Source organism: Salmo salar, chromosome 26, assembly GCF_965601325.2.
Source record: "Salmo salar chromosome 26, fSalSal1, whole genome shotgun sequence".
Classification (NCBI taxonomy): Eukaryota; Metazoa; Chordata; class Actinopteri; order Salmoniformes; family Salmonidae; genus Salmo; species Salmo salar.
The window spans coordinates 21,313,613-21,334,915 of record NC_138316.1 but is presented as its reverse complement, the minus strand read 5'-3'; the positions used below and the strand labels follow the sequence as shown (position 1 = coordinate 21,334,915).

General features: G+C 40.7%; 2 protein-coding genes and 1 long non-coding RNA gene across 11 annotated transcripts; 1 reads left to right on the top strand and 2 right to left on the bottom strand.

Annotated features, from left to right (window-relative positions):
- Window positions 1-786: 786 nt before the first annotated feature.
- Window positions 787-3,697, bottom strand: LOC106587429 (uncharacterized). Its single transcript, XR_001324443.3, has 3 exons — window positions 3,639-3,697; window positions 3,339-3,448; window positions 787-2,793 (listed from the first exon to the last, which is right to left on the bottom strand). It is a non-coding gene; the product is annotated as an uncharacterized LOC106587429 (long non-coding RNA).
- Window positions 3,686-7,141, top strand: pigb (phosphatidylinositol glycan anchor biosynthesis, class B). 2 transcript variants are annotated; one of them, XM_014175814.3, is made up of 12 exons: window positions 3,686-3,885; window positions 4,285-4,414; window positions 4,519-4,636; window positions 4,753-4,857; window positions 4,968-5,098; window positions 5,284-5,424; window positions 5,534-5,585; window positions 5,692-5,903; window positions 6,040-6,104; window positions 6,208-6,427; window positions 6,545-6,725; window positions 6,819-7,141. In XM_014175814.3, exons 1-12 carry the CDS (start codon window positions 3,774-3,776, stop codon window positions 6,930-6,932), a joined length of 1,581 nt encoding a protein of 526 aa, XP_014031289.1. In that variant the 5' UTR covers window positions 3,686-3,773; the 3' UTR covers window positions 6,933-7,141. The 2 variants fall into 2 exon arrangements, with proteins under 2 accessions (XP_014031289.1, XP_014031290.1); XM_014175815.3 differs by lacking the exon at window positions 6,819-7,141 and having other exon boundaries at window positions 6,580-6,715.
- Window positions 7,142-7,220: 79 nt separating this feature from the next.
- On the bottom strand, window positions 7,221-19,368 carry LOC106587427 (cell cycle progression protein 1). Of its 8 annotated transcripts, none has more exons than XM_014175805.3 (12): window positions 19,215-19,368; window positions 17,745-17,837; window positions 17,259-17,373; window positions 16,914-16,999; window positions 16,592-16,811; window positions 16,219-16,314; window positions 13,953-14,279; window positions 13,775-13,813; window positions 12,594-12,712; window positions 10,088-10,213; window positions 8,432-9,792; window positions 7,221-8,347 (listed from the first exon to the last, which is right to left on the bottom strand). In XM_014175805.3, exons 2-12 carry the CDS (start codon window positions 17,802-17,804, stop codon window positions 8,164-8,166), a joined length of 2,733 nt encoding a protein of 910 aa, XP_014031280.1. In that variant the 5' UTR covers window positions 17,805-17,837; window positions 19,215-19,368; the 3' UTR covers window positions 7,221-8,163. The 8 variants fall into 8 exon arrangements, with proteins under 8 accessions (XP_014031280.1, XP_014031281.1, XP_014031285.1 ...); XM_014175806.3 differs by having other exon boundaries at window positions 17,745-17,815; window positions 19,215-19,357; XM_014175810.3 differs by lacking the exon at window positions 10,088-10,213.
- Between the last annotated feature and the right edge of the window lie 1,935 nt (window positions 19,369-21,303).

Here is a 21,303-nt window from a genome sequence, read left to right as displayed (position 1 = left end):
CCTCAGCTTTTTACCAAAACAGAGGCAGGGCGACTGTTTTGTTATTGTTTCATCTGTTGATTTGCCCTTTAAACTGCTGCATATTATCAAGATAAAGTGTCACCAACAAAAAGGTAAACAATAGGCCTATAGCAAATGCAGCATATGACATTCATTTTTTCCATGAACATAGCACTTTTCAGTAGTGCTCAAAGCATGCCATTCTAGGAGCGCAGATTTTCTTTTTCAACTCGAATCAATGAGCCCAATCAGTTCTCCATGACGACAAAATCATAAACAGAGTAGGGCTGGCTAATAAGTCCTTCGTTTTGGGGTCTTGCTCAGGTAAAACAATTTGGCTAATTTATACTTCCAAGTCCTATTCTTGAAGATCAAGGGGTATAACATTTATTGGAATGACTGGATTTCTGATAGACTTTGGTTTTTAATGTAAAGATATAATTTCATTGTATTATTATATGTAGTAGAAAGTGATGGGTTAGAAGAAGCCTACATAACCAACCCATAAAGTAAAATGTAACATCCATATATGGCCAGCTATGTAAACTTTAACATTAATTTATCCTGCAATAGATGTCGTTCAATTGGTAACATACATTTGTCTTCTTCTAATGCCTCGTAAGGGGAAAGTAATCTTAAACGGAATGGAATCAGATTATGTTACTGAGTTTGGGAAATCCAAAAGTTACGTCACTGATTACAATTGGACACGTAACTAGTAACTAACGGATTACATTTAGAAAGTAACCTACCCAACCCTGCAGACATTACTGGATTTGTGAGATCTTTCAGTAGCCAAAGGGATTTTATTTGACACTTAATTCACATGTCTAATTTACACACCAAACCACAAATCAACTGAAATTATTCCTTGACGGCCACTTCTGCTTAAGCCGCTGACTGTCCCACATTCTCCTACACAGTTCTATTGACTTCATACTGTCCAGGACTCTCAGGCACATTGTTACCATCTCTAGACTGTCCTTGGCTCTCAGGCATCCAATTGTCCTCAGTTTGACTCAAAGTCCCTGGAACAGTGTTATTGTGCTGAGGCACAAACATGGGTCTATATAAATATACAGTGGGGAGAACAAGTATTTGATACACTGCCGATTTTCCTACTTACAAAGCATGTAGAGGGCTGTAATTTTTATCATAGGTACACTTCAACTGTGAGAGACGGAATCTAAAACAAAAATCCAGAAAATCACATTGTATGATTTTTAAGTAAATTATTTGCATTTTATTGCATGACAAGTATTTGATACATCAGAAAAGCAGAACTTAATATTTGGTACAGAAACCTTTGTTTGCAATTACAGAGATCATACGTTTCCTGTAGTTCTTGACCAGGTTTGCACACACTGCAGCAGGGATTTTGGCCCACTCCTCCATACAGACCTTCTCCAGATCCTTCAGGTTTCGGGGCTGTCACTGGGCAATACGGACTTTCAGCTCCCTCCAAAGATTTTCTATTGGGTTCAGGTCTGGAGACTGGCTAGGCCACTCCAGGACCTTGAGATGCTTCTTACGGAGCCACTCTTTAGTTGCCCTGGCTGTGTGTTTCGGGTCGTTGTCATGCTGGAAGACCCAGCCACGACCCATCTTCAATGCTCTTACTGAGGGAAGGATGTTGTTGGCCAAGATCTCGCAATACATGGCCCCATCCATCCTCCCCTCAATACGGTGCAGTCGTCCTGTCCCCTTTGCAGAAAAGCATCCCCAAAGAATGATTTTTTCCACCTCCATGCTTCACGGTTGGGATGATGTTCTTGGGGTTGTACTCATCCTTCTTCCTCCAAACACGGCGAGTGGAGTTTAGACCAAAAAGCTCTATTTTTGTCTCATCAGACCACATGACTTTCTCCCATTCCTCCTCTGGATCATCCAGATGGTCATTGGCAAACTTCAGACGGGCCTGGACATGCGCTGGCTTGAGCAGGGGGACCTTGCGTGCGCTGCAGGATTTTAATCCATGACGGCATAGTGTGTTACTAATGGTTTTCTTTGAGACTGTGGTCCCAGCTCTCTTCAGGTCATTGACCAGGTCCTGCCGTGTAGTTCTGGGCTGATCCCTCACCTTCCTCATGATCATTGATGCCCCACGAGGTGAGATCTTGCATGGAGCCCCAGACCGAGGGTGATTGACCGTCATCTTGAACTTCTTCCATTTTCTAATAATTGCGCCAACAGTTGTTGCCTTCTCACCAAGCTGCTTGCCTATTGTCCTGTAGCCCATCCCAGCCTTGTGCAGGTCTACAATTTTATCCCTGATGTCCTTACACAGCTCTCTGGTCTTGGCCATTGTGGAGAGGTTGGCGTCTGTTTGATTGAGTGTGTGGACAGGTGTCTTTTATACAGGTAATGAGTTCAAACAGGTGCAGTTAATACAGGTAATGAGTGGAGAACAGGAGGGCTTCTTAAAGAAAAACTAACAGGTCTGTGAGAGCTGGAATTCTTACTGGTTGGTAGGTGATCAAAAACTTATGTCATGCAATAAAATGCAAATTATTTACTTAAAAATCATACAATGTGATTTTCTGGATTTTTGTTTTAGATACCGTCTCTCACAGTTGAAGTGTACCTATGATAAAAATGACAGACCTCTACATGCTTTGTAAGTAGGAAAACCTGCAAAATCGGCAGTGTATCAAATACTTGTTCTCCCCACTGTATATAAACTCCCCCAGCAACTCCTAGCACAGTGGCAAAGGCTATCTGTGCAAAGGGTATCCTTCGTCGAAACATGTTCTCTCTGGATCAGGAGTCCCACCTACACTTGCATCGTTGATCCTGTAAGAATAGAAGAGATTACCCAAAAGCTTTGCCTTGTATTGTCACACTGATGTTGTACATTAAGTTTTTACAGGAAGCACACAAAGCTTTCTTCATGGGGCTCAATTGTGCTGTAGATTTTTTTAAATCAACATTTTAAATCACATGTGACATTACCAAGCTGCTACATATACAGAGAAGGAAATGTAAGCATTTGTAAAACATTGTGTGCATGATACAGCATTAGTGATGTAAACGCGAACCTCAGCTAGATACAGCATATGACATAATAATGACATGAATTGTTGTATGCCAGATTCTTTGTGACATTGCAGAACTCTCCACTCATACTCAACCAGATCCTGCTCTACTACACTTACACGAATGCTAATTGGTTATCCCAACCTGCTGTGTAAATTCTAACCTACTACAAAATTTTCACAAAAGCTGTATCCACCTCTAGACAAAACCGTGGGTCGTTAGCCATAGCTAGCTAGTGAGAGACAAAGGACACACAAATCTTATATTGGTTTCATAATTTTTCTTGCTTTAACATAACTCACCACGATCTTTTATGAAGTCTGTGTAGACCAAAATGTCTAGCAATTCCAACAATTAAACAACTAATGTTGGATAGAAAGCGACATTTGGTTTGAGTACAAAGGTTGAACACCTACGGCGAATGAAAGGGGACATGATAAACGACAAGAATAAACTTAAAATTCGATTTGGGACTTGTACGATTCATCCCCATAAAATGTATATAATAATTTATTAAATCAATTATATGTTCTATAAGTGCTACAGATAACATTGTAAGCTGTATAACTTTACATCACCGATATGTAACACAATAATGATACCTTGACAATCGCATTTACTTTCCTAGGAAACGTCTGACGTCATCTACCTACAAGCACAAACACGGAACTAACGTGGATTTTGGTGCTGCTCGAATTAGCTACAATATATGTAGTTAGTTATAGTTTATCTAAGTAATGGAAAAGATTCGTGCACGCTTAAATATCGGAAGTAAAGCAGAGCCTGTTAAACTGAGGAAACGAAAATCCCAACTATATAGTAAAGAAGAAACATGTCCTCTTGATAATGGTACAGTATGTGCCCTGTTTGGTATAGCAGCTATCATATTTCTAGCAGACTGAGCAAATGTCAAACTGCTGTTGATGATAAAAGAAAGAATGGAAGTAAAGTTTACATCGCTTATTTTGAAAAAAGCTAGTTTAGCTAGCTACATCAACATAAATAAGAATGTGTTCTTAACTGACTTGCCTAGTTAAATAAAGGTTAAATAAATAAATACAAATTAAATTGAAGTAGGCAACAGGTGATCTAGGAGCATGCAATGGTACTTGCAGTTTCAGAATGCTTGAGTCTTTCAAATGACTAGTTGATAATGGATGTAATTACCAATGCACATCTAACACAGGCAGCCTAACTGGTGGAGAGATAGATATCTGACGTGTTTTTGTTTTTTATTCTTCTCCTCAGGTGTATTGGGGGTCCATTTCACTGTCTTCACTGTGGTATTTCGTCTCATCAACTGCTTCCTGGTCCAGACCAGCTTTGTCCCAGATGAATACTGGCAGTCCCTTGAAGTCGCTCATCTTATGGTTTTTGAATATCCTTGCAACAAAAAAATCATATAAAACTTTAAGCAGTACCCTTCTAATAACCTTTTTGTGGACAAGTCTGTGTATTCTGCTAAATCCTTAATAACTTTACCTATGGCTATTTGACGTGGGAGTGGACAGCAGGTATAAGAGGGTTCTCCTACCCTCTCTTCTTTGCAGCTATATATAAGATATTGCACTTCTTCACCTGTGACGCAGTTCAACTCTTGGTAAGTCATATTGAGTACATCTTCATCTTTTGCAGCAATTTATAGTGCTGATGCGAAATGCATTGCATGTGACCCCATTGTCAAAATCTGTACAGTATATATTGTGGATTCTGCAGGTATGGCTACCTCGAGTTGTGCAGGCACTGCTTTCTGCATTGGCTGATATTAAACTCTACTGTCTTATCCAATCACTGGAGCATTCTGACGTTGCCAAATGGACGGTAAAAAAAACATGGACTACTTTGTTTCTTATAACCTTTTCACTTATTCCAATCCTGGGTAATGTGGGCTGAAACCATGTGACAAAGCCTTTCTCTCTTTTTGTTACTAGTACCTCTGCCAGCTCTGTTCTTGGTTCACATGGTACTGCTGCACCAGGACCCTGACCAACACCATGGAGACCACACTCACAACTCTGGCTCTCTATTACTATCCTCTGCCTGGCTCTAAAACACACAGCAGGTTGGACCTACACAACCTACACCTCTACACAACTCAAACATAAAACCATTTCACTTCCTGTGCATCTATAAGTATTTCCCACTACACGGCAAGTTACAAAATACCTTTACAAAAATTATACCTTTTAATGACGCTCCATTAATAACATTCTGTTTAAAACAGACTTTTCTTGTTTTCTTTCGCAGTACAAAATATTTGATCCTGGTTGCTTTGGCAGTCATTGTTCGTCCGACAGCCTTGATTGTGTGGCTTCCTCTGTTGGTTTACCACTTCTGGCAGGAAGATAACAAGCTGAAACTCATAACTCACCTTTGCCTTCCCATTGGGTGAGTGCTTTGATTTGAGAAAGACCATTGTGCCTCAGCTGCAGAGTGAGGTTTTCATGCCATACATTATGTATTCTTAAATTATTGAATGAGCCTCTCCTTCATATAGGGCTTTAACTCTTGGGATTTCAACACTGATTGACTGCATTTTCTATGGAAAGGTAGGAAAAGCATTGTTTAACAAATAATAAATTAAAGGTAATTATAAATCACAAGCTGTAATGTCTGTGTTAATTAACACTTTCCTTAAACCATTTTCTCTTGCAGTGGACCCTGGTGCAGTACAACTTCCTTAAGTTTAATGTTTTTCACAACGTGGCTGAGTTCTATGGCTCTCATCCATGGCACTGGTACTTTACTCAGGGCTTTGTGGTTGTCATTGGCCCTCATCTTCCTTTCTTCCTGTATGGATGCACACTGGCTTCAAAAAGATACAGAATATTGTTAATAACAATAGTCTGGACAGTAATGGTTTACAGGTATGGATTTTTTCTCTTGTCTTTCTGTGTTGTGTAAAATGCACTTACTGTAATTTATGGGCCAAAAACATCTTTATATTAGACCATTCAAATCATAGGGAATTTCAGAATTTGCACGTTTTTCTTTTCAATGCAGTTGTCTGGCGCACAAGGAGTTCAGATTCATCTACCCTGTTTTGCCTTTCTGCATGGTATTTTGTGGTGAGTGCTAAAATTTCCTGAAAGATTCCAATGACTGCAAGTAACCAAACTAGCAACGTACAGTCATACCCTATACACGACACGGGGTCCTTGTTTATTGCAGGGATAGCTTTGGTGAATCTGAGAACCTGGAGACGGCCTGCCGCATGCGCCTTATTGGTCTCCAACCTAGTCCCAGCCCTGTACACAGGTCTGCTTCACCAGCGAGGCACACTGGATGTCATAGGTCACCTCCAGACCCTGTGTGACGACAGCGATCCTTCAACACCTCCACTGCCTGAAGTCCTCTTTCTAATGCCCTGTCACTCTACACCTTTCTACAGGTAGGCAGTACATTTTTTGGGGCTTATTTACTAATGTTCCATTTGCATGAGTAAGAACTGTGACAAGCTTATAGCTGAGGCAGTGCAGTAAATAATCAATATACATTATTTTTGTAGTCACATCCACTGTCCAATGAAGATGCGTTTCCTAGAATGTCCACCAGATCTCACAGGAGACGAGAGCTATGTCGATGAAGCTGAGAGATTCTTCGCTGATCCTCATCATTGGTTGAGGACCTCATTTCCTTATAAGTCAATGCTGCCAACCCACCTGGTGTTCTTTGATGTTCTGGAGATGGTTAGAAACTCTGCATTTTGTAATTCAAGACTAATAATGACTAATGGCTCCTTCACTGTTACAATCATTTGTATTATCTTTTTCTGTCCTCAGGAGCTCTCCACATTCTTGGACGGGAATAGATTTATGAGAAGTACAGAAATATTCCACACTCACGTTCCTGAAGGACGAGTTGGAAAAAGCATCCTAGTTTATCAAAGGCACTGAACGCAAAACACTGAAGAGAATGAGAATACATTTGTAAGAAGCACAAAGATTTTCCCATACTCATGTATCTCAAGGACGAGTTTGAAGAAGCATCCTAGTTTACAAAATGCACTGAACAGAACCATCTTGACCATTGGCACGAGCCATTGGGAAGTTAATCAAAATGGATCTGTATTGTAAAGGAATAAATTATAATTAAAACTGAAGAACAGATTGATCTTTTAAACAGTGAAAATAATGCAACACCTGGCCAGACAGTTTACTATAGTAGGGGGGGGAAAGAAGCAGTCAATATTCACTTTTATTTTATTGGGAAGCTGCAATTCATTTTTAACAGCACATCTGTAAATGAAAGGAAATAATCAGCCTTAGTAATACAAGCCATAGTTGGAATGTTACTGAACACAGTTGCACTTTATCTCACCATTTTAAACAAATATGTAACGTAGCAGCAAAGTATAGAAATCAACTGTGGAACCGGCTTCTTGCATTATTCAATATTATGTGAAAAAAAGTATTTCTCAGTGGTTTTGCTACTTAAAGTTTTACTGCACACAACAGTATCAATGTCAGCAATTGTTTTGGCCATTATCTCACAATTACCAATGTCACCTAATGACAATTTGGAATTGAAATTAAAGTGTATCTGTCAGTTCATAACTCTTCAATGCCACTGACAAAAATACTATTTCTTTCCATTGTTGGATCCATCCAATGAATCATTATTCATTCACAATAGGCCTAAATGTAGACTATTAAAATGGTAAGCTTTAAAAAATATATTTTTTAAACAAGGCCCAAAGAGAAGAAATGTTGTGCAAATTACAGTCAGTGATGGCTCTTAAAAAGAACATGAACATGTAACAAATGACCTGATGACAATGAATGTGTACTACAGAGTTAGCTACTGTCAGATTTACTTACTGTATTCCCATGTTTAATTGCTCTAGTTAGTCATATTTAAAGACAATTCATGGCTAAAATATTGCAGCAATCATTTTCTTTGTGCGCATGAGATTAGATGCAGTCAGATACACCACCATTGCTACTAACCTAAGGATTGCTTACACAACACAGGAAGCAAGGGGACATTCAGGCAGCGTTAAAAGAACATTGTGCAAAATCACAAAAACAGAAGAATAAGAAGGCTTTCCATCAAACACATCCTAAATAGACTTTGCAACTACAATATCAGCCATCATAAAAACGGATTTGTTAGGTAAGATTATTCTCAATATTTGGGATCAAAGGGCATAGGACCCAACTCTATTTTTACATCAGCCATGTGTCTGTCTGTGTTCCGTCCTGCTCTGCTCCACTTCCTCTCTCTTTGTGGCCGGGCCCTCTGATTGCGCTGCTGGTGCTTTGCTAGTCTTTCTTCTTTAGTATCCGTATCTGGCCCCTCAAAGGGTCTACTGTGAGTTGGCGAACAGAAATGTCAGAATATGGTAATACACAACATCCTATTGAAAAAACAGTTATGAAAACTATAAACTTACCTTGACCCATAACGTTTTGAGTAGGTATCTCCAAAGAAGTGCCTGTAGACATACTCGTCAAGATCTTCAAAGACGTCATCGTTGTGGCCATGATACTCATCCATGTCCTCCAGGTAGTCTTCCACACCACTAACAAAGTCTGTGAACAGCATCTGATCGTGGATGAAGACGCCGTTGTGAAAGAAATTTTTAATAAAGCTCTCCAGCTCAGTCCAGTGGTGGAAGTGGTCAACCTCCTGCTGGAGGTAGCTGTGAAGCAGCTGGTTGAACTCATCTGCTCTTATGGGGTCCATGGCTTTGTTGAAGAGGCTCATGGATTCTTGGTAGGCACAGTCGAAAACCCCAGAGCAACCTTTGGGCACTCCTCTTTGTTGTTGCTCAGCGTCTGGGTCCTCCTCAACTTTACTCCCTGACTTCCGGGTGTTACGGTGTGCCTGGAAAGAGTCGTCAGTGGATTTACGAGGGTGACGATGCAGGGGCTTGTGGGTTCTGGGCTGCCATGGTTCCTCCTCTGAGTGCTTGTTTCCATGATCTCTATGATGCTCCTGCTGCTCAGTCTTGGCATCCTTCCTCTCGTGAAACCTCCGATTGTGAGGCCGGTAAGTCTTGTCCATCATACGCGAAGCAGAGTCCTTGAAGTGGCGGAAGGTGGATTTTACAGAATCTGAGAACTTCCTCAGATTCTCTTTCACAGCCTCTTTGGCTTTCGTTATCTGCTCTTTGTGATGGTGCACAAACTCCTTGGTGGAGTTCTTCACCGCATCAAAAGTATCTTTAACCTTCCCTATCACGCCGTCCTTGGACTTCTTGACTTTGGCCTGCTTGTCTCCCTTTGCCCGGTCCTCTTTGGTTTCCACATAGAGCCTCAACCAAAGGTCGGAGCGCTGCTGCTCAAAGCTCAGCTTCTTCTGCAACTCCATGAGCCGTGACTGCAGCTCCTTTGTCTCCAAGTCGGCCTCTCCTCCGGCCCTGGTGTTGCGGCTGCTCAGCTGCTCCCTTAGCTGGTCAGTCACCCTCCGCTCATTATCCAGCTCCCTCCTCAGCGTCTGGGCCTCAGCCATCAGGGCCTCCCTCTGGCTCAGGAAGCTACGGAGGCGCTGCGTCTCCTCCTCCAGGTGGTCCTTCAGCCTCTGGTTCTCAGACAGTATGAAGTCGGCCCCGGCCCCAGTTTCCTCCAGGTCTCGGATCTGGGAGCGCAGGTTCCTCAGCTCCTCCTGAAGGGTGGACAGGGACTCCTCCTCACGCTCCAGGGAGCTCTTCAGCAGCTGGTTCTCCACCATCAGGTGATTCTGCTGAGACTCAATCTTAACCCTCTCCTCGCCAGTCTGCTTCAGTTTCACGACCAAGTCTTCTTTCTGGGCCTTGTTTCAAAACAAAAATACATTTGTTATGCATCCACAAAGGAGTATTAGCAAAACGCTTAACATATGAACAACAAGGGGAACAGTTAGGCTTAAATTAATAATGAAGATGGTTAAAAGTGAAACGATGACAAAATACTATTTTTTCAGTCTCACGAATAAACGACAAATCAATTAATGGTGAATTTTGTTGCAGTATTTGAATCTTTATTTAGATATTAGTCCACCTTCAATTTATATGGAAAGACCCACCACTAGTGTTAAATTTGAACCTTAACCTGTACTTGCATGTTACCTGTAGCTGGGCCTGTTTGGATCTGAGATCCTGGTTCTCTTTAGTAAGCTTGTCGATAATCCCTGTGAGAGACAGCATCATGTCACTCTTGTCCTTTAGGTCTTCTCTCAGACTCTTAACCACGTCCTAAACGTGTGGAAACAGCATCACCAAAGTGAGCAAATGCATTGCTATAAAATGAGAATACACTCTTAAGCCTCATCTCACGCCACAGTTAAGTGGAGTGTCAAATGTTTCTCAAGGGGGCAAAAAGCCATCAAAAACAAGTCGTAGAGAATCCTTGCATATAAAAATATTGAAGATGAATAGTTTAAATGTGAAATCACAAAAATATAGCTGCGAGCAGCAATATGAACAGGGTTCACAGGATGACAAAGAAGAAAATATCAGTTGGATAACAAAGCAAGCACTTTATCATGTATGAACAATCTTCCTTTATGTGCAATCAGTTAAAGCATTGAAGATAATTATAAAAGTATTTTTAGCATATGTGCCAACGTGCATCTATAGGTACAGTGTGGTCATATTTGAATGCAGAGAAGAAGAAAAAACTATTAAAAGCCTTATGTAATGAGTAAACACATCATCTGGAGTGAATCTGATGTATGGTTCATGAGGAGAATATGCCTGCAGATGATTTTGAGCATTAGCATTACATGACTTGTTAATAGTTTCCGAGTTTTTGAGATATCAAAACCAAATTCAATGTGGTTCATCTTAGGGATGTCCATGATAGCGATGACAAATTTCAAGTTGCTAGGCCACTATGGAGTATATTTACACTGGTTTAAATGGACACGTAAAATCAGATTTTGACCAATCACCTCATCTTTCTCAAACTAATTTAAGACATGTACCATGGGCTTACTTTCCAAATTTGGTGTCATTTGTTCCTATGGTTCACGAGAAGATTTTTGAAGTATTTTAAATCTATTTTAGCATATACGCATCTACTGGTATAGTGTGGCCATCTTTGAATGCATCAGTGTTATTTACTCTTTAGGGACTATTTTGATGAGTCCAAAGACCACATTTGGAGTGAATCTGACTTTTAGTCTATGAGATTTTTTATGATTATTTTACATAGTCAAAAGTTAATTGTTAAGTTTTCTTATTTTTAAAGATATCAATGCCAAGCTGTCTTTGATGACCCTAAAAGTTAAGTTGATAGGCGATTGTGAAGTGGATTTGCAAAGGATTAAAATGGATACGTAAAATCTGATTTCCTGATTATCAATAACTCAGCCATCTTGTAACCAATCCCTTAGCTTTTCTCAAACAAAGTTAAGAGATGTACCATGGGCGGACATGCTGAATTTGGTCCTAAAAGTTTTACAAAATGTTCAAGATGGAGCAAAATATATCCTGACAGACTTTATGGGTCCTTGAGGCAAATTTGTGAGGGCATAAAGAAAGACACCTACATACAAAGTTTCAAGTATCTAGGTTAAACAGGGCGGCAGATGAGGGTTTAAGTGAGATAGCTTATAACACTACCACCTTTAGGCCAATCGGTGCAATTATTTTTGTCTAAGTTACTCATGTCCTCTAGATTCTGTGTGCCAAATTACAAAAAATGTTACCAATCGATGCTTAAATTATTTGACCAGGTCAAGAAAAAAAATCTAAGCATAACAATAGATTTCACAGCGTTGCTGTGAACCCCGAAATATAAACCACAAAAACAAGGATAGGTTACACAGTATAATATAGGGGGCTTGCAATGCATTTCAATACAAGGACCTCATTGCCTAAAGAAACATTTTGCTACTGTGTGTCATATCAAAAACTATTTGAGATTAGTGGAAAATGTAACAAAGCTAGATAGTGTTTGACCACTTGAGACATAATTAGTAAAAAAAAATTGTCATTTAGTAGACGCTCTTTTCCAGAGCATACATTTCATTTATTTATATATTTTTTTGTACTGGCCCCCCGTGGGAATCGAACCCACAACCCTGGCGTTGCACACACCATGCTCTACCAACTGAGCCACAGTTATATTAAATATATATTAAAAAAACATCCTTCCATGTGGTTGGGGGTGAAGATACATTATTTTTCTCTCTGGAAGGAGCAATAGTGTGCTTTAGTTGAGGCATAATCATACTTACCATATAAGTTCGATTTTCTTGAAAAATAATAGTGAAATGAGTACTCACTGAGCATTGCTGTAAAAGTTGTGGATAGATCAATTTGATATTGAAACGCTTAAAGTTCTTCCTAAAATATGATACTGATAGTTCCAAATGTGATATTAGGACTACTGGCACTTGAATGCCTGAAATCTGCATGTGTTAGGTCAAAAAAGAGAGAATTCTATAGCTGAAACAAAGTTCACCAAAGATATAAATAAAAACAAAAAGAAACAGAAAAGTTAGGAAACAGTTTTTAAGACAGAAAAATAACATGTATTTTGTTTTATTAAGCTAGTTTATTTGAGAAGGATAATAGAGGGAGGTGGCTTATGATACCTAACTGTATGTATCAAGAACTCTTTACAGACCTTGTTGATGACATTTGGTCCTTTATGACACTGAGGCTGCAGATCTTTCGAATTACCAAGGTCGTTCACTCCACAGATCTTCTCCACAATCTTCTGTCTCTCCTGAACCTGTACTGTGCCTGTGTTAGAATGAAATATTAGGCATTCCCTTCATTTTGCATAAGCATAGACATGATTCACCAGATGATAACACACATTCAAGAATAGTAACACAGAAGCAGAAAAAGTTGGGGGAAATGTCTACGTCATGTTAGGTGCAATAAAAATGGTTCCCATTCTTGGACAAACCAAAATGTCAAGACTTATCCATGCAGACCAATTAGTTTCCAAGATTCAAAACTATTTGGTGACATTGGTCAGCAGTGGCAAAATGAACTCAATAACAGCAATTTGTTATTGTGTGTATTGTTATTGACTTATGACCACACTCGCTGGCAAATTAGAAAACCCCCGACATTCCATGTGTGGGATGTAGGTGTTGAATTCCCTGACCCTTGGGAAATTGGGAACCCACTGTTACCTCACCTTACCAAAGAAGACGGCACAAGAAAGTGATATACTACCACACACAAAAACAGAAAATAAATTGACTTACATTCAACAAGTGACCAATCATGAGCATCTGGTTTGTAATCAACTCACAAAATGTGGCACCCCTCTATGATTAAGTTTATCAGTGATATTCAGCATGTCACCTTTTAGCCAGCTCTGAGCTGCCAATAACATTGGAAAACTGATTGCTTATTGACCACAACCCAGATACTGTATTACATTTGAATCATTTAGCAGACACTCTCATCCAGAGTGACTTACAGGAGCAATCAGGGTTAAGTGCCTTGCTCAAGGGCACATCAACCCTCTTAACTGCTAGGCTACCTGTCGCCCTATGACAAAATTATTTTTTTCTACACATAAACATTCTGATGAGGATGGATTCAAGAGGTCAACAGAAGCACTGTAATTCTATTTTCACTATCTTAATAGGATGTGTATCCATGTGTATCCTTTCAATATGATCAAATATATCTTAATGTAGGCACTTGACATGCTTTGCATAATCCCACTAAACACACATAGGTTTAGTTTGTGCTATTCAAAACTACGGATGCGGTAATGACACATGACATTCACATGACATTATCATGACATATGCGCCTAAGCAAGTTGAGTTTGACAATTACCCTCAAACAATCCACTCCATACTGTACCTTCAAATTTTCCTAGAACACAAAACCAACATGTTAAAACTGCTAAAACAGCCTTCCTTGTGAATTACTTTTACCAATGATTCCATACTCATAATTAGAAACATTGAAATTCTTCATCACATATTTCCCAATACTTTCCCATGATGCATACCATAGAAGTGACCAAAGCCCATGCTGATGGCGATGATGAGGGCTAGTAGGATACATTTGTTAAGGGTGCCGCTGACATGGCCTTGAGGTGGGGGAGCAATGTGAGGTTCCTGCTGCACCTCCTCCTCCTGTACCTCCTCCTGTACCTCCTTCTGCTCCTCCTCTAGAGTCTCCTCTCGGTCACTGTGGCCAGACTCCTGCACCTCCTCTCCATGGTCAGCCACAGAGCTAGTGGTGCTCTTCCTCATCCTGCGCCTCCGCACTACTGGGGTGACCTGCTCTCCTCCCTCATCCTCACTGCTGCTGGAGTCTGCAACCACAGGGAAAACTGCAACATACACACACCCACACAAAGAATAATTAGTGCACTGAACCATAATTACAAGGTTGACACGCTTGTAAACCATGCTTATGCTGCTAAAATAATTAACAGCACATTGCTGCTTAAAATATTGTTTTAATTGCCCTCATTGATCTAGTAGCAAAGTGCAGTCCATGGCAATATATCACGTTTCCATTCAATTATAATTAAAGACGGGTCCTAAAAAGATACTTCTCATTTTGAAAACGCCTATGTGGCATCGATATGAGTCAGAAACAGTTATTCTACTGTCAAAATTGACTACAAAGTGTAAATGGGATAATTTTGGTCATAAAGTCAGTCGTCCAAAATGAAGATTTGTGAGATAGGGGGAAAAAATGTATGGGTACCGTAACAGTTTTCCTTGGGTTGGGTTTATTTCAATCCTGCCCACAGTTGGCAGCACCCAAGTAATCATCAATTCAGCGCTCAGCTGCTGGCGACCCCATTGTAATGCCCATGGTCAATTTGGTTTGACATTTGATACCCCTATTGGGCTATTTAGGGACCATCAATAAAAAACACATTGTACATGGGACAACATTAAAAAAAATGTCAATAGCGCCAAATTTACTTACTTAAAAACCTCAAACCAGCTATAAATTGTGGAAATTCAAATATTGAAAGCATTGAACGAGACAACTAAAAGATGGGCCAATATTTTCATGTTGCACATTTACACAGTCATTTATTGACAGCCCATAACTAGCCCTAAAGACAGGCTATTCATTGTCAAACCAACTTTGCCACAGTGGCACACCAGCGGCTGAAGCTAATTGGCTAAATAAGTTGTCTAGCAGTAACTAGCCTAAGCAACATCAAGACAAGACCTGGTTAGCCTTTCAAGTTATCTAGAAGGGTGAGTGATTGTGTACTGTTTTGGCAGAGTGAATGTACAAACGCTTGCCACGTGCGAACACACACACACGACACCCACATTAACCCCCCCCCCCCCCCCCCCCCCCAAGACAACTCTTATTTGGCTTCGGTCATGGCTGCTGCATTTCTCAATGATCAAGCCAAAAAACTAAGCCAAATCAGGAAGCTCAAGCCCCCTTTAAAGCCTATACATAGTTTTTTGTAAAGCAGGGCTCTCCAACCCTGTTCCTGGAGAGCTATCGTCCTGTAGGTTCACTCCAACCCTAGTTTATCAAACCTGATTCTAATAGGCTGGTTGAAAAGCCAAACCAGGCGAGTTACAACTGAGACTGACGCAAAATCATACAGGACGGTAGCTCTCCAGAAACAGGGTTGGAGACCCCTGTTGTAAAGCTACGCTTCATGACGTTGGTGCACAGTAAACTGGGGAAACAAAAATAATGCTTTAGTCTTCCACAGGAAATGCCAAACCTGTAAAACTGGCACACATTGCTGTGAAAAATGTGCTTATGTTTTGCTTAACAATAACCATTGATTGCAAAATCTGATTAAGACATCCCTCTGGTAATAGGAGCAACATGTAAACAACATGCCTCAGTATCAAGTTTAATCTAGGTTACATGATCACAGAGGTGACCACTAGCCTAAAATTAAAAGATAAATACAGGAGATCCAGACTAACAACTAATCAAATATTCTGATAATACATTTTATTTCAGAAGAATTATATATAGGCTAATTATACATCAGGTATATCTGTCAAACCAAATAGATTTTGCCAAATCATCACTGGGGCAACTTCCAGTTGTTAAGTCTAAACAAACACACATCATGCCGAAATACCACGCAAGTGTTTTGTTTCACACATTTAGTGGCGATTGCAACACCTTTCAAAACAAGCAGAACTTGTTTACATCATCGGACAGCATTTACCCCGACAACAGCTTATCAGGTTTAGGCCTGCTACACTGTGTTGAGCAAGACAAGCAGCACGCTATCATATTCACACCAGTCCAGTTTATACCACCTGAGAGAGAACGGCTGCCAGACATCTGCCCTTTCAGATGACAGCCCAAGTCCCACAGACTCTGTGGAAGCTTCCAGTGGCCCATCATCAGCCTGGCTTTAGGACAAGGGGAAAGGGATAGGAAGGAGTGCTTTGTTGGTTTCTTCTATTTGTCGTCATGCCCTATCTGTTCTCTAATCCACTTACTCTGCTTGATCATCACCAGACCATCAAACCTTGCATGCAAACATCTCTAACTTTGAACAGCGAAGATAGATACAAATGTATCTAAATTCTCCAGCGAAGATAGATATAAATGTATATAAATTCTCCAAATTACCTCATACTGGAATTCATTGAAACATCCCCTAAAGGGTGTGTTGGTTTGCCCTACCAGTCTCTGCTGCGCTGAAGGTGTACTGGCTGCTGGAGGAGGTGCCCAGGTAGAGCTCCTCACTGACTGCTCCCTCCTCCTCCTCCTCCTCCTCCTCCACTGTCTGCTCATCCCAAGGCCCGAGCTCAGTCTCCCTCGTGTCCCCCAGAGTCACAATGTCAGAGTGGTCGCTGGAGGAGCACAGAGTCACATGCTCGTCCCCGGCCACCTCACCTCCAGCCTGCAGAGGATATTCCACATGGTTGGCATAGGGACTGGAAACATAGCGACATGGGAATCATACAAATATACAGCCGAAGAATGTTTTGTTTTTATCCCTCACCTCAGAAGCAGACAATGTCTTGTCTAAGGTTTCTTCTTTCAGAGTGGCATCAAGAGATGACTCACCCCTCTCCTCAGTGCACTCAGCTAAAACACATTTAGAGGACATTTAAAATGTGAAGACAGGTTGAGTACACACCATCTATTGTGAGCAAATAACATCTCAATACCGCTATAAATGTGTTTCATTACATATGGTTAAACCAAATTATGTAGTGTTTTTCTGATACATGTATATTACAATGTTGTAACAGTTTTAACCCAGTCATCAATAGTTTTTTTGTAATAGGCCTAGATATTTCAAAGTGCTTTAATTTGTCACAACAAGGCATATGGTAACTCCTACCAGAGAGAGAGGTGGGTTGGTCCTGCAGCAGCTCTGGCCCCAGCACTGCGCTCTCTGGGAGATCAGACCCACATTCCAGGCCGTTCTCTGGCCCCAGGGCCTCAATATCTGAACCCTTAGAAACAAGCCTATTATATTAGCCTACCACATTTCAGACAACCCTACATGAAGGCATACTATGATCTCCAGTTCACTACATTAACCATCAGACTTTCAAATGAATCTAGACAGTCGGCATAATGGCAATGACTGGCATAAAGGCACTCAAGATGTAACTAAGATGACATGAAACTTTGAATTTGTAAGTCACTGTAACAGTCATATCCATAGGCCAGTCCCATTAGAGTGCACTGAGGAATTTCAAGGGCTCTGGTTCCTAGTACTGGACTACTGGTCCTACAAGGGTTAGCTGTAAGGGACTCAGGTGCTCAGGCTGATGGGGAAATCAAATAAGGACCCAAGTAGGGTCAGGAAGACTTGACTTACTTCATTACTTATGATAGTCCACCCACAGGAGGACTCTGTGTCACTTGAGCTCTCTGACATGGCTCCGCCAGCTGGTAAAAACAATGGAGCACACTGTAAAAAACGCATTGGGAATTTTAAAAAAATGGCACGAGGAACATTTGAATACTCAAATGCAAAATGTGTCATTCTGCATAAAACCACAGTTCACTGATATTACGTTGAGATAGGAGAGTTCACAACAACAGTACACAGACATTGCAGCATAATGCATGCCATGTTGACAGGGGAATGTCTAGCTCTCAAAAAACATTCTCCATATGGAGGTTTTTCAGCCATTACATTAGCCCACATTTGGCTCCATGTAAACTACAATTCATTGACATCCATACAAAAACTCCTTGCTCAGTATGCGAAAAAACACCACCTAAAGGAGGGAGACAGATTTTCTGTCGAGTTGGACATCTCTCTTCCTCTCTGCTTACACACGGGTGTTCTGAACACACTAGATCCTAACAAGCACTCTAACGTGGAGATATGGCTGTGTGGGAACACTAACCCTATGAAAAGGTGTGTAGTAATTTACCTTCCGTTTTTTATAGGAAAAAAAATGTTTCACTGATATGAAAGACACGTTACTTATATTTCCAAAACAGTACCGCAAGCGATGCGTGTTAATGTTTAGAGTAAGCGTCTGGGCACTTAACACAACTCCCCCGGTCAGAAGATACTATCGTCAATAGACGCTAAAGTAATGATTGCACCAATGCCCCACTTTTGTGGAGATCGAAAACTGTTTGTATGTTTCTCTGTATAGGCATAATCTTTCTGCAGCAGAACATGATAAAAGAGTTGATACAGTAGTGGTTGTCTAGAATGTGGGTTGTGGGGGTAAAATGTCAATCCCACCACAACAACAAAAACATTTTGGAATACTGTTACTTTACCACCTAACTAGTTTACTGGTGAACGAAAACGAAGCCTAGTGAGTAGTGTTGATATTATTTAAACAAACCGAGTTTGGTGTGCATGGTTCAATGCATGGGGGCCTTCGTAGCTGCACTGTCTAAGATTGCAATGCTGCCGTCGGCCCCTGCGATGTCGCCAGCTAGCTAGCCAACTACGTTACAATTAGTAAATGAGGAGTCCAATCCGCAATCGATTATTCAATAAATGGATACCTGGCTATATAGCTAACTAACGTTACATATGTAGCGTTATTATATGCACATAACTAACAATTATCATAAGAAATTACACAATCTGGTGAAAATGCGAACGGAGGGGTGTTTTCTGCAAACAGCTGCTGGATAGACTGAAATTTAAACAGTTTATTGCTAGCTACCTAACAGTAATAGCTAGCCGCTCGCACAGTTAGATAAACTAAGGCGTACTAACGTTAGTAGCTAACTTATCCTACTCTGTAACGTCAAGAAGTATGACTTACAAACCACTCTAACCTGACAAAACATCAGACAGTAATATCATTACCCAGTAAGTTTCCAACGTAGAAAGTAAGAGTTTCTGCAAACGATTCTTGATATTGCAGTCACAATTGCGTCCTCATAGCTTCATCGATTTCAATTCAACAACAACACAATCAGCGTCTCGTCAGCAACACTAAAAATAGTACTTCCGGATCACGGAACTTTGAAAATGTTCTAAATAAAAGTCTCACGCGTAATTGTATAAAAGTGTCAATAACCTGTATTTATTCATGATATATGAAAAATAACTGTTTAAACATTAACAATGAAGGGGCAGGCAGCAGGGTAAGGTCATGAGGAGAAGGGGGCAGGCAGCAGGGTAAAATCAGTGAGTGGTCAGGGGGAGAAGGGGGCAGGCAGCAGGATAAGGTTCAGGGGGAGAAGGGGGCAGGCAGCAGGGTAAGATCAGTAAGTGGTCAGGGGGAGAAGGGGGCAGGCAGCAGGGTAAAATCAGTGAGTGGTCAGGGGGAGAAGGGGGCAGGCAGCAGGATAAGGTTCAGGGGGAGAAGGGGGCAGGCAGCAGGGTAAGATCAGTGAGTGGTTAGGGGGAGAAGGGGACAGGCAGCAGGGTAAAATCAAGGGGGAGAAGGGGGCAGACAACAGGGTAAGGTTCAGGGGGAGAAGGGGGCAGGCAGCAGGGTAAGATCAGTGAGTGGTCAGGGGGAGAAGGGGACAGGCAGCAGGGTAAATTCAGGGCATGCTCAGACACTGAAAGAGAGGACACAAAGACCTCTGGATTATTATGCTATTTCAATTGCAATTAATTATGTTATGCAGCACAGTGAAAAGATTGATAATGCATTTTTTAAGGAAGTTCTGCAATTCTGCAATGGCCAACTGCTACAAAAAATACAGAAAGGATTTGTGTCGGGCGGCTTAATTGGAAAGATGACAATTTTGATATAGGCCTATGTGCTTATGTTATGCAGCTAAAGGAAGGCATAGGCAGGGATAGTAAAGTGGTGGAGTCTGTGCCGGACACTGGTGTTAATCAGGTGCTTGAATTAATTGAGTCACCGGAAGGAGTGGTAAAGGGTGGACCTAGTGCTATAGTAGGAGTTGACTGTACTGGTAGTGACGCTGTTGTCTGTAGTGAGAAAGTTAACTATGGAGTTGACCATACTGATAAAAGCATAGATCAGAATAATTTCACACAACAGATTATAAATACTGTTGAAGCCCCAAATTTGACACATAAATTGTATGGGGGTGGTCGTGATGTTGGGGAGCACCAGAAAGTTAAGACTTGCCAAAGAAAGGGGGGAAAAAATACAATACGTGTTTAGATTATTATGCTAGTTCAATGGCAGTACATGCCGTCATGCAGCATAATGATACATTTGAGTTCTAATTTTGGGAGGAAGTTGACAAAACTTTGCAATGGCCATCTGGAACAACCATTGTCATTAATCGTAGTATCAAAATTCTTAGGAATATGTGGAAGAAGAATAGAAGTAAAATTCAAAGTCTTGTTAATGAGATTGAGTAAGAGCTTGATTTGACAAACCCTTTGAGGCTGTGACACATATGTAATGACATAGGAGATAAGCGTGACAGCACAAACTTAAGTCAGTGCAACACAGTCAAAGACAGTACACTAATTGATAAAAAAAAAAAACACCAATCAAACACAAGAGTGGGAAGGAGAAATGCAGTGAAACATAAACATGGTGAAGAATGTATCACACATTAAAAGAAACCCAAAACACTACTTTGTTTCTGTAAATGGCCAAATAACAGTAAATGAGCAATGCTAGCATGTGATATCTGTGCAAATTGACTATCTCCAGATAGTCAAAAGGATGTAGAATTTGCTACATTTCTATGCAACTCAGAATCATGTCGAGTTCATGTACAGCCATTGCAAAATGGATTTAGTCTTAAAGCGGACTGTAACACATTTATACATTCTATTGCTAGTGACAACAAGGTGAAATTAAACAAAATGGTACAAACAGAGAATGTAAATTAGGCTCAGGTTCAAAAACAAATTGCCTGTGGAGAGTTTAAATGATGGAATGTCAACTGCTCAGAGAAGACCCTCAGACTGCCAACTTAATATGCAAAATGTACACACTTTTGAGGATCAAGAA

Coding starts and splice junctions, on each gene's coding strand:
- LOC106587427 (XM_014175805.3), bottom strand. CDS start 17,804: ATGTCAGAGAGCTCAAGTGACACAGAGTCCTCCTGTGGGTGGACTATC. Junction 16,315..16,591: donor CTTCAGCGCAGCAGAGACTG/GTAGGGCAAACC, acceptor CTTGTCCTAAAG/CCAGGCTGATGATGGGCCAC. Junction 13,814..13,952: donor GGGCTTTGGTCACTTCTATG/GTATGCATCATG, acceptor TTTGTGTTCTAG/GAAAATTTGAAGGTACAGTA.
- pigb (XM_014175814.3), top strand. CDS start 3,774: ATGGAAAAGATTCGTGCACGCTTAAATATCGGAAGTAAAGCAGAGCCT. Junction 5,904..6,039: donor TGGACAGTAATGGTTTACAG/GTATGGATTTTT, acceptor TTTTCAATGCAG/TTGTCTGGCGCACAAGGAGT. Junction 6,428..6,544: donor CACTCTACACCTTTCTACAG/GTAGGCAGTACA, acceptor TTATTTTTGTAG/TCACATCCACTGTCCAATGA.